The sequence below is a fragment of the Puccinia triticina genome, chromosome 4A (genome assembly GCF_026914185.1).
Source record: "Puccinia triticina chromosome 4A, complete sequence".
In the NCBI taxonomy this organism is placed as follows: Eukaryota; Fungi; Basidiomycota; class Pucciniomycetes; order Pucciniales; family Pucciniaceae; genus Puccinia; species Puccinia triticina.
The window spans coordinates 3,536,854-3,549,356 of NC_070561.1; the positions used below are offsets into that span (position 1 = coordinate 3,536,854).

The 12,503-nt window shown below is 47.2% G+C and overlaps 1 protein-coding gene across 1 annotated transcript; it reads right to left on the reverse strand.

The window, feature by feature from the left end:
* Positions 1-310: 310 nt before the first annotated feature.
* Positions 311-11,407, reverse strand: PtA15_4A417 (uncharacterized protein; the record flags this gene model as incomplete). Its single annotated transcript, XM_053168298.1, has 20 exons — positions 311-432; positions 519-575; positions 667-2,212; positions 2,280-2,613; positions 2,685-6,306; positions 6,371-6,593; positions 6,667-6,803; positions 6,873-6,967; positions 7,044-7,188; positions 7,256-7,786; positions 7,862-8,047; positions 8,149-8,229; positions 8,301-8,538; positions 8,624-8,895; positions 8,956-9,280; positions 9,355-9,878; positions 9,945-10,817; positions 10,886-10,972; positions 11,045-11,277; positions 11,364-11,407. The coding sequence occupies 20 exons, from the start codon at positions 11,405-11,407 to the stop codon at positions 311-313; spliced, it is 9,675 nt and encodes a 3,224-aa protein (XP_053019521.1).
* Positions 11,408-12,503: the final 1,096 nt, after the last annotated feature.

A 12,503-nucleotide genomic window follows, 5' to 3' on the forward strand; every position in this document is an offset into this window, starting at 1 on the left:
ACCAACGGCTAAAAAATTGTCGTTAGTTGATGGGGCGCCGGGCCCGCCAGAGGGATTGGAATTTCTCTGGGGATTAGTTTGTCTTTATTGGTTGGACTTTCCACTTTGACAGCGAGTGGGTTGAGCTTGATTTTGGGAATTTTGATAGAACGTTGCTGCGGTAAGAAGCATCGAGTTTAGATTTATCGCACAGCCCTTGAAATAAATGGATGCCTTATTCGAATAGTAGAAATACAAAAATCAATTGCCGATAACTTAAGCTGAGAGCCAAACAGCGCAGTAACAAAAATACAATTGGAAAATACATTTATTATTCTTGGATGCTCGCGATTTCAGACTGATGAATTCTAAACTGATGCCGAGCAAAGGCTGATTCATATACGCCTTCGAAGAAATCAATAACATTATCAAGTGGTTTAATCACCCGGATGACTTGATGATATGAAAAAGAGTAGAAGCCCAGTTAGTTTCAGTCGCCAATAATTTGATTCGACCACGCAGGTAACAAATGTACTTACGGGTATATTTGGGCAAGTTTTCGTTCCACTTGAAATAGTTTACTAAGGGAAGTGTAGCTAGCATCAACCAAATAATAAAAAAGTAAGTTTAAAAAGCTTCATGCACTTTGATGAAAACAAAATCAACAGCAAGAGAAGATAATCTCACCATGCCAAAGTTCTTGCACCTTTGCGTCTTCGATCACTGGCGGAGTCTCGGCAATCAGCACAAGGTCTTCGTTTACTTTCTTAGGTTCTAGATCTTGAGCCATAAAAGGTTCGTTTGAGCCTCTCACTTCATTTGCTTTGTTCCAAGCCGAGCGGAACTTGCTCCACAGATTGGCGTGCGTAGTTACATCGGTTGAAATGTGTATGTTGTTTGGCATCTCTGCTCGGAAAGTATGTGTCACTTGATTCTTATCTATTATTTCAGAGGCCGACATACTAATCCAAAGCCGGTTCGCGTTCAAGACTAATTCATGCGGCACGTTTTCCAATACACCATACCACGAACCATCTGATTGAATCTTTTCGGATAAGCCGTTCGGCGGAAGATTGAGATGGGCGACTTGACAACCTTCCGTGGTAAAGCTTAGGTTGTAGATCATGTGACTTGTAGTAGGAGTTCGAGTTAAAAATGCTTGAGTGGCTTCGAGTTGCATCCGAAGTAATGGCATGTCGCCAAATTGACCCGCAAATAAAACCAAAGATATATTGTGAGTCGTCAGCTGTAGAGACCCGACAATCTTGATTTCATTGACACTGTGAGTGGGAGGATTGGATCGGTCGCTTTCAAGACGCTGGGCCACATTAAGAAGCGTATCCTTTTCCCGCCGGACGATCATACCGTGTGGTAGCTGACGCAAGACATCTTCGGCCTGGGTATTTTGTTGGTTAACTTGATTTTCTATCGCATCAAACACGGATTTCCCTCGGGAGGCGGTGTAGAGGGTAGCCAGCACATTGATTCTCCTCAAATGCAAAGACGTTCGTAAGCTCAAATCTTTCCTCCCGTGAAGTTTCTCGGATGAGCTCTCATTGAGAGATTTGATATCATTCCAATCGTCTTGGACGGCCCCTTGAATCAGGTCTGTGCGAAGCAGAAGTATTGTCTCGGAAGATACAGTCAAGTAGACTTCCATCGGTCCGATGGTCGCATTAATATCTAATATCGTATCTGAAGATAGATCTTCGACACTGATCAGTAAGGTGAAATGTTGTAGATGTGCCCGACCGCCCAGCAATCCATCTCCGACCGCAACAGCAGAAGTTTCACCGATGTCTAGTACTAAGGACCTGGAAACACCCGGAATGTGTCTCACCCTCAAATTTAATGGAGTCGTTCCCAGGTGAAGAGTACCTACACTAGGAGATAGCCTTAGCAAGAATTTGATATTATCAGCCAGCACTGCCACAAGAAGAATGGTGGTGTCGTTTTTGTCGTTTTGCGGAATGGTTTCTAACGGCTTCGGGATCTTGCCGACACCCGACTCGGGCTTTAATTGAGCTGGTGGGGTGACCTGATCGAGCCAAATTGCTTTGAAAAGCAAGCATATATTGAGATGATTGAAATCCACCTCGGTCAATAGCTCGGAGAATTTCAAGAGCACTGAACATGTATGCGTATGCTGGCGGGTAGCTGGACGCAAAGCTCTCCAATCTACAGATGCAACCATATCACCTGCTTCAGCTTTTAGGGCTGAATCAAACCCGTGCTGGAAAAAGACCTGAGTTCAGCCGAGTGACAATCACCTCAGGAGACGAGCGTCAAACAAAACTTACCTCATGGCGAAGGAAAGCCGCGATCTTAGAAACTGTGCATGCCGCATTGAACTGGTTTTTATCCAGACGACCGGAGGCGAATAAAACACCACTAGCCCACTGAAGTTTCGCTAGGGCGCGAGTAGGTAGACAGGTTATAGTAAGTTCAGAACGATCGATCCGCAACCCGAAGGACAAATTGGTTGATAAAATCGATGATTTGGTGGTTTCTGTCGATTGGGTCGGCGGCTTGACGGAAGTAGACTTGATGGTGTTGTCTGATTTTGGGCAGACACGCCGATTAGCAGCTGCAGACATCTGACTCACAAATCGCAGCAGCGTAGGGTTCAGCGTACTAAGAGCAATGTGCAAAGTGTTAGTTCCAATTTTCAACGATGGCCGGTCTAATTCCGGCTATTCACTTACTTTTGTGAGGAATGCACTACAATATCAACATGAAGAGCTGCGTCGGTCGTCGCAGAAATCGGGTTGTACACTGCCCAAGCCGAAACACCGGGTAGGAAGAACAAATCACTATGGGCCACATCCATATTTATACGACCCAAAGAGACGTTGGCACGCTGCAAGATTTCAACAAAATCGGCATCATCTTGAGCCAGGTCAAATGTATGCAGTTGTATTTTTCCACCTCCACCCACGCCAGTATCAAAGTCAACACGGATGGCCCAGGGGTCGGTTAGTGTAGGGGAAAGAGAAATGCTTGGTTTGACAGTTGCGCGTTGGCATTCATCAGCCGTCTCCACGTCTGAGGATTGGGTGTGACTTTCGATTAAGTTGACGATGAGATGGCTATCGCGTTCATATACATCCAGAAATGCATGGATGATTAAAAGAATGGAAGGACTCATGTCAATCGTGATTCCACTAGGTGCAGAGGCCTTGACAGTAAGTATGGTAGCAGCTTGTGGTCGAGCGGTCAAGCCAAACTTGACGTCCAAGTGAGGGACAAAGACGGAATTGCGGGTCTCGTGGCTTGTGCTGTCAAAATTCTCGACCAACGATGGATCTAGCTGAGACACCGACTGTATGGCAAATAGTTCCACACTAGCTTGAGCGGTCTGACCTAGACGACTCCAGGTGACTAGCTGAGTGAATGAAATTAACAAAGCCGCTCCTTTGAAGCCTTGAGGTGATGGTGGATTGTCATTAGATTTGTTGGAATCAGAGGGGGGGTCGTCCAAAGGTATAGCTAAACCAAACTGAGAACAGCGGCCTGCAAAGATCAACCGCTGGAGTAAGGGTTCAGTTAAGGTATCCTGATTTTGAGCACTAGACCAAGCTTGTTCAATGCGCGACTCAGCCTCAGCCATTTCAGTTCGATGAACAGTTTTGATACGGGCAAGTTCAAGCTGTAAATACTGAATACAATCCAGTAGTAGCTTGAAGGCTGAAGTGGCTGCAACGGCATGGATGCGCTGAAAATCTGCGGTGATTTCTAATACATCTTCGCGGATAGGGTCACGATCAGTTGAGTGGGTAAATGCCCAGGCCGGGCTCTGGTTGGAGAGAAAAAGATCGAAAACGAAGCGAGCAAAACTTTGCGCATGTCCCGTCGTTTGCTCTGGTGGTGCAAGGGAGATCGCGCAATCGGACAGTTCCAGATGACGGAATTTCGGATGAACAGTGCATTTTACGCGCCGACATTCAATGCGAGGTAGGGGTTTGGGAGCAACTATGGAAAGCTCAAATCCCGACAGTATAATCTCGGCAAAGATTTGCAGAGAAGATTCTTTGACTGATTTTGAGCTGTTGATTTTGATAGGTGCTTGCGGTATCACTGGCGGTCGTAACAAGTGGATGAGCTCGTTGATATCTTCACCGTATCGGCCTGTCATTGTCAGAATGGTATCCAGCCAGTTGATCGATAGAGAAGCACTGAACAAGTCGATTGAAAGATCTAAATGTAGGGATGGGTTGGATTTGGTTGGATTTGTGTAAGAACATAGCATTTGTAAGGATGGGAACTTCAATAAACCATGATGCCGCGTGGTCAAGTCGAGCGGCTCCGAGTCAATTTTCTCGGTGGTTGAAGTAAAGCTCAGAGTGTGCTGATCGACTGCGATTCCGCCATTCAGACCAAGCTGTTCGTTTCTCAGGGATACTTTGAAGTCAGTAAAACTTAGACCCTGCAAGCTGTAGACAACCTCCAATCGTGGGATGGGCTGGAATTTAGCTGCTATGTCCGTAAGGTGGAGCTCGAGAGACAACGACCAATTCCCAACAGTGCTTGAAGGGCTACGGGCCGCCGGTTCCGATTTCCATGCCTCTAAGATTTTATGATACATCGGTACGATCCGAGACGCGACTTCTCGCTGCCGCCAGTCGCGCACAAACTCTTCCATCTTGACCAGGCTGCGACCAACGCTGACATGAATACTATCGAGTGATACTAATAATATTATGTTTGAGGTATCTGGCCCGTTGCGTGTATTAACAGTAATGTTTTCAATTTTGGCTGACATCAGCAAATTTTCTAGAACCGGTTCGGTTGCCGAGGACAGATGCGCAAGTGAAATTTCAGAGAGATAGATGCCAATATGCTCGAGGTGGGCAGAAGAAAAGCATAGATTCGGTTGAAACGAGACGGCAGGCGTAGCATTCTCAAGGCTCAAGCTCAGAGAGAGCTTTCCCACTTCAATCATGGTACCCAAGCGATGAACGGCTGCTTGCAGTCTTGCGCCGCCAAAAACAACGGACATTTCAAGTTTGCAAAATATGCCGGTGAAGGAGGAGACATCGGTAGCTTTCATAGGAAGTGTGACGGGTTCTGAAAAGTCTCGTTGAATAATAGGATCTTCTGGAACTTTTGGCTTGAAAGCGTGCACGAGGGTAACGATGTGTTGGGCAAGCGAGCTGAATTGCGGATCTACTTTGCAGGTAATCTTCCCGGTATTGAGATAACAGCCTAGTGCGACAGATTTTTTTCTTAATTCGGTAGCAACAAGCAAGGTGGTTGGGGTGAGCTGGAAGAAATTGTCGCAGTTTCCCAGCGCTGAAGGAAATGCGGGCGAGTTTGCTTTATGGATAAACCGCACGATAAAGCATCCGGTACTCAGCAGAAAGGAGTGATTTTCCAGGAGGTAGGATTGAAGAGAGACCGATGACGCCGGTTTGGGGGGCCTAATTTGAGGCAGGAAGCAGTCGAGTGAACCAACATCTGAATCACCGCCGTGATCCAAGCTCCATGCGATGAGCTTATTTTGAATGTCTGTTTCTGAAAGATTGGACTTGCGATTGATTGTGGCCCTTCGATTTGCAAGAATGTGAGCTACTTGACGAAATTTAATCAAACAATACCACGCGAAGCTAGAGCGGTAGGAAGAAGGTAACATATGGGCCCAAAAGGGTGACCGCCTCAAGCATGATGGTGTTACGTCGACATCATTCTCAATCAAACAGTATATCGCGCTTCGCAGTGTTTCGTGCCTGTGATGTTCGTACTTGGAAACGAGACTCATAGCCCTAGCCGAATGGGTGACAATCGACGCAAAACTACCGGCCAACGTTTCGGCAGCTCTTTCGACAAAGGAACAAGACATATCGGACGAATTCGCGACCGATTCGAGCCGGCAGCCATCATGTGATAATCTCAATTCAGCGAATCCACTCTCAAGGACCAAAACGGCGCCGGCGGTGGTTTCGGAATTCGGAGGCAAATTGAGGAAGAAATGGTCAATGGCAGATCTGGGGTCTTGTCGTATTAATAACTGGAACCCGTCGGTTGATGCCTGAACATTTTGCGGTAAACCCCGCTGATCCAACGGCCCTTTCGAAAATAGATCAGGAGATTTGCCATTCAGACAAACCTCTTGAACATGCAAATTTATCGCAGAGAGTGGGGTTGCATTGGCCGACATCGACGAATTTCCAGTGGGCTCGAAGGCAGAAGCGACATCTTGAAGTAATCTAAACCGAATGAGTGGTATTGAAACAAAAAACTCCAAAACTTCACTATCCGGAGTTGAATTAGATGTCGGATTGGCGGTAAGTGATCCCAACAGTCTGTTGTAAAAACTGGATCCATCGGCTTCGAGATCATTCTAAAAGGCGTAGATAGATAAGCTTATCGTTTGAAATTCAAGAGTGGATACAACTTACATCCGTAAGAGTTTCTAACATGTCATCAATCACTTCAACACACAATGGAGTGAGGAAAAAATCGAGTGGGGTCTTCATTCGCAGATCGAGATGCTTTCGTCCCAGTACTTGCTTACGCTGAGTAGATGTGTCGTTGGTATTCATACGGGATATGTGAAAGGGCGTATGTTCACCATCACCGTGTTTATTGTGAATACTTTGGGGCGGAAACAATCCCTAAATGAGGAACTGAAGTCAGCTTTGACTTGTGATGCAGGATTTAGTTGATACTCTAGGACTTTTGACTCACCGCCCGCATGGCCAGAAATGTCGGTTGCTGGGGTGGAATGTCCGGGTTTAGCCCATAATATCTCCAGGACGGCAACGCAGTGGCATACGGTGCAGCAGGTATTGGTGACGTGTCTGCCCGGAGGATTCGAGATGCCGCTGGCAGGGGAGTTCGATGACAGGTCAGTATTTACGCCACAGCTAATTCTTTCATCCAAAAACACATACACACTGATAGTCGTCGCTGATAAAGTAGTCGTTCGCGGCGGAGGTTCTTTGCTGCGACTCGACCATCTGTTTCAGACTGCTCGGCACTGGAGTCACTGAAGAATGGAATCACAAAGTTTAGAGCAGAATTAGATTATTTGTGTTCATCGACACGCCCGACACTTCACTTACGAGCCCCGAGCGTTGGTCACGTGAGACTGTAGAGAATGGCCGTCATCGCTACTGTCAATTACAGCATGTGGATCGTGGATCGGACTGCGTTGTAGGTCGTCCAGAATGTCCTTGGCCGCAGCCGGAAGATGAGGATACAGTGCCGCTGTGAAAGACATATGAGCCGGCGAAATTAAAACATGAGTAGAGTCCCGACTTACATGCGCTGGCACTTCCCGGATATAAAAAGTGGCATCTTTTGGTTTGGATGTCTTGATCTTCTAGAAACTGGCGCTGACTTTGCGCCTTCTCTTCCCAACCCAAAGCTGCCGCGGCAGAAAGGACTTCCAGGTTCCCAGTACAAGACGCGACTTCTAGCCAGGGAATAGCCGTGTTTTGCATATCACCTCTGGGATCTGGGACTAAAAGATAAAGCCCAAAGGCGGGGACGATAATTTCCGTGTGAATTTTAAACAGATCGGAAGCCAAGTCGTTGAACGAAAGTTGGATGCCCGAGGAACAATGGAGCCGCGCCCGTGACCTAGGAGTGACTATGATTAAATCGATAGCCTCCGTGCTCAAGCGTGCAAAGGTGACATCTGGTTCAACGGGGATGGGGAAATCAGCGAACAGGGAATTTGCCTTGTCAACAAAATTCTCGCCGACGACACCAGTAAATCGAGCAAAAGCTTCAACATCGGTGATGTCGAGCTCGCCGGTCAGTTGCCCAATAGAACAGCGCCAATCACCGAAGTAAGTGATTGCTGAGATTGTTTCACAAGGTTTAGATTAAGTCAGATGATGTATTTTCAGAACGGTGACGAGTTTGGTAATCTTACCCTCGGGGAGAGGTCCAAATAGGCGTAGGGCAGTCAGTTGGATTGACTCGAGTCGGACACGAGTTTGAGAATGAAATGAGCTATAGTTGCCGCTCAAGATCTGGTGTCGAATGGTGGGGTTATCCAAAAGGTGCTCCCAATCGGTAGCTGGTTGAAAGCGCAGTGGAGAAGTTTCCAAGTTCATGTCTGCAGTAGCGTGAAATAGCAATCAGAGTACGCATGAGAAAGATGTCGCCTCGAGCAGCATCAGTTTGGTAGACGGAGAACGTTGAACTTCAACCACTTACCCATAAATGAAGCGTGGTTTTTCAGAAAGCAGCTAGACCTTGGTATCGCACAGAAAACAACCTCTTCGCAATCGAACGAATCTGGATACAAGGAAATACACCGTTATTTCGTTTCCTTGAATGAAACGTTCAGTAGCTGTAAGATACCTTACCTTGCGGAAATGCAAGAAGTAAATTCGTGATGATCGCCTTGAGATCCATTTCAAATGTATTCGAGTTAGTAGCCCGATAATTTACTTCGTCCGGATGTTCGCCTACGATGCCTTTTTTGAATGCCGCAATGAATTCTTCCTGCGTACTGAAATGATTATAAGAACCGAGGTAATTTTCTTTAATGTTCATCATCAACCGCAAGAGATGCCCGAACGCTTTGAATAGAATGTTATCCATCTATATAAATTTGAACACAATTAATCAAGATTGAATTGGATGGGAAGACTAAGAACAAAAAAAATAGATGTGTTTTGGGGTATACCTCCAAACTCAAATTCAAGAAATCGACAGCTTCCGGTTGAACTGAATCATTGGCATCATAGTAGCCTTGCAGGGAGACCCGATCCAGTTCTGCGCAGTACAATGCAGATTCGGTTGCAAATGACTGGTGAGTGCTCCAGTCGGGGTAGTCTAGTTTAACGTTCAAACTGTCGAACTGTACACTGAAGGAAGTGGTTGAGACCGATGGTCGGTAAAGTTCGCCCGGAATGACGACTCGAATCGCTAGCAATTGGCCGAAAAGAAGTAACAAAGCTACATAACAAACTCGTCAGCAATTGGAAAAATTAAATAAAGGATCTGCAGAGAACTGACTGTTGTTGTTAGAACCAGCCGCCAAGTCGAAGTTTTCGATGATGTTGAGATCATTTAAATGCAAGTTTAGTTCGTAATCAACCAACTTGAGTTCGACTTCGTATGTAATTGGGACCCATTCTTCGTAAAGCGTTGGTGGGCCAGAGAGCCAATCTTTGATCAAATCGATTACAAACTGGATGTGATCACGAACAAGAGAAACTCGAGGCTGATTTTTCGAATCGGTAAAGTCGTGAGGGTGGTAAGATTTTTCGGACAGGGTAAGGCGGTACTTCCAGGTTCGAGGGGAGTCCCATACCAGTGGGGTCGGCATATCGGCTATGATCTAATTCAAGGAAGACTGCCCATAAGAAAGAAGTAAATCCAAACCCAGTCTTCCGGGGTGCAAGGGGGACTGACCAAAACCATGGGAATTTCGGCGAAGACCTTGTCGTTCACACTTGACCTGGCCTCCAAGTCCATCACCCGAAATTGTAGAACCATTTCATACCCCTCCTCTCTCTGAGGGATTTGACTCTGAGTTAGTGTGATTTCACTACCCTGCCCAAAAGACAGGTCGAGCCAGCCATATGGTCTGAGACTGGAATCTTGATTTTTTCCAGTAGTTCCGCCAGCGAGCCATTGCCAATCTTTGGAAGATTCTCTAATTGGAACTCGCATTTGGCAATTATCGAGATCAATTTTCACCACTAGTTCGGTATGAGCCCGCTGATCCCCAGGGCCAAATGGCTGGGGGGGTTCGACGTTGTCGAAGCGCTGAGGAGGGAATATAGCCTTGTGAATCACTGCACGTTGTCTATCAGCCCACGGGCCGTACGTAATGTTGGCATCAACTAGTTTGATGTCTATGCCGTATTCAGGAGGCAAACCGTCCTCGGGATCGACGGATAATGAGGTTGAGAGATGATGGATTGTCAAAGGATCTGTGGAGCAAAGTTAAACATGAGTCATTTTCACCCAGCAGTCGATCCAAGGCTAAAAAACCTTACCTGCGGGAACTTTTCCAGGAGAATCAAGATAATATCGAAAGTCCATGATCCTAGAGACCAGAATCGTAGTAACTTTAGCATATTCTGCCGGATGTGCCGGCGCGTTAGTCTGTATAAAACGAGGCAGGCCGACAAAGCCGTCTGGTTCGATAGCCACTCCAGGCACTTTGTTCACTTCTGGTTGATGACTGGTATGTATCCAGTTGAAGAGTCCCGATGATTTGGCACTGAAGTATTTTCCGAATTGGGAAAATGAAGCTGTGTCCAAGAGGCGATAGATGGGTTGGTCAAAAGCTTGACGATAGTTGGGATCGGATTGAAGGTCGTTGAGGATTGCAGCGCCGTGTTCTTTGAGCGTTCGGCTGAAGTCTGGGTTGATCCTTAGTACGATCTTGGTCTGTAGGAATGAAAATTTGAAATCTTGTCTGAAGAAATCATGGCGGGACCGGGCATTGGGTGCGCTGTAGACGCCATGAACTTTTTGGAAAGTGAAGACCATGATCGAAGATGTCGAGGGGTTCCCGATCGTAACCACACCAATCTTTCCTTCTATCCTGACTGGAAGAGCGTCTCGCAGGGCCCAGCTCATCATACTTTCTTGTCCGCCGTCCTGCTTCTTACCATTTGGATGGTGATTGGTATTGACAGGCGGCGGGTTTTGAACTTTGAACGTTGTTTGACTAGTACTAGCTCCCGATGGACGTTCAAATGGACTATCGCTTGCTTCTTTTTGGATTGAGGATTCTGAGGTCAGATCTTGAGGGTCAACGAATCCGAGATGCTCCAAGATCACATCGAAAGCAGCTGTGCGATTATAGACAAACCACTCGGCCCCTTCGAATGCCATGAGCCAACGATGAGGCAAAGTCGATGCTGAAGATTTCAGGAAGTAAAGTTGAGCTGGCATAAATAGGAGGTCGCCAATGGAGTAAACGACTAACATGAATCCGGATCTCTTTCCCTAGGTACTGGACCATCCGATTCCACCCCTTGGGTCCTGAGATACCAGTACCGGCATGTTAAATGACCTGGAAGAGGGAAAACAGAAAAAAAGGATGAGGTCACGACTGGTAAAAACTCAAGAGGACTGGAAAGCGCACCTTTGACGATTCGCAAACTTTGGTTGATGGAGTGATATCTCGCATTTCTAAACAGCACGCGTCCGGACAAGAGCGACAGTTGGATCGCCTCAAACTCCACAGAGGCATTGTAGTTGTATTTCCGAAAGTAAAGGTTACAAAGCGCAGCGACCAGCCATCCAAGGACCCGGTTGAAGTAGAACAAGTAGAAAATAACAACGATGGCTATGGTGACGCTCTCGACCAGAAAAAGCCTAGAGTAATCATACGAAGAAGTAGAGGTCAGCTGAGGATGTTCACGATTAGCTCTCACCATCAGCAGATGAAAGAGTATACTTACCAATTGAAGTCGATTTGTTGGCTTTCCAAACGATCGGTGGCCATCACCTCACCTTGCGTTGACCAGGTCTCCGAGTCGATTGTACCCAGTGCGATTTCAAGTCATGAAGCTGGTGGAGTCGTTCCAAGATGGATCTGAGAAGGCCGCTGCGAGCTTCGAGAGCGCGACCCGGATGACAGCAACCTTGATGACAGATCACGATTGGCGCCATCTCAACAAACTTTAGATGCACACACGACTCTAGGTCTCCTGTCTACCAGCCTTCTCAGCAGAGGACGGCACAAGAACAGGTACATACAATTCCGAAGAGAAAATAAAATCTACACATGCCCCAGGAACATCGGCGACATTCCAGAATGACACACCTCGATGGAAGTTGAAACTCCGCCGGCCATACAGCCCGTGGAATTCTGCCTCCTTCTGCATCTCGCGGACCTGATGAGTTCGATTCAGCAATAGGGGGGTTCAAAATTAAAACCCAGGTCTCCAGGAGCTTGCGCAGGTCCCAGGTTCCAGGAAAAAAGTCCCCCGCCAAAAAAGAGGTTCTGGGAGTTGAACTTTGAACGCCCCAGCTGTCCGTAACCACCTGTACTCGCATTCCTGAGCATCAGGTCTGGACACGGTCTGGCAGTCTGAGGGGTTTCAAGCATTCCCCTCTTGCAATCGGGGTCCCAAGGGTGCTCCACTTGTCACCTTAGACACACCCTGTCACAGATTCCAACCACAGGACAGCCCCATTTGCCGCGATAGCACTTTGCCCCCGGAATTGGACCCCCCCTTGACCGGCAGATCCAGCTCCGTCAGCGTTCGTCACCCTCATCGAGTCGACCTCCTCCCCATCGCCCGGCTGACGCCAAGTAGTTCACACAAGCGCGCCAACCTCCGAACCACCCGCTAGGAACCTTGCAGCTGAAGTAAGCATTCTGATTTGCCAAAGCTGACTTGGTTGAACCAGTCTTCGTATCGCCGCGCCATCGCTCGTAGTTTCCATCAACAGCGAGCCAGTCAAGAAGGATTAGAATGCTGGTGTTGCCATCTTTGCCATCTTTGTCCCAGGCAACCAGCGCTTTCTTTGTTTTCGCCTGAGAATTGTTGGCGGGTGTAGCGTTTGGGGTAGCACGAGGCGTAGTTGTGATAGAG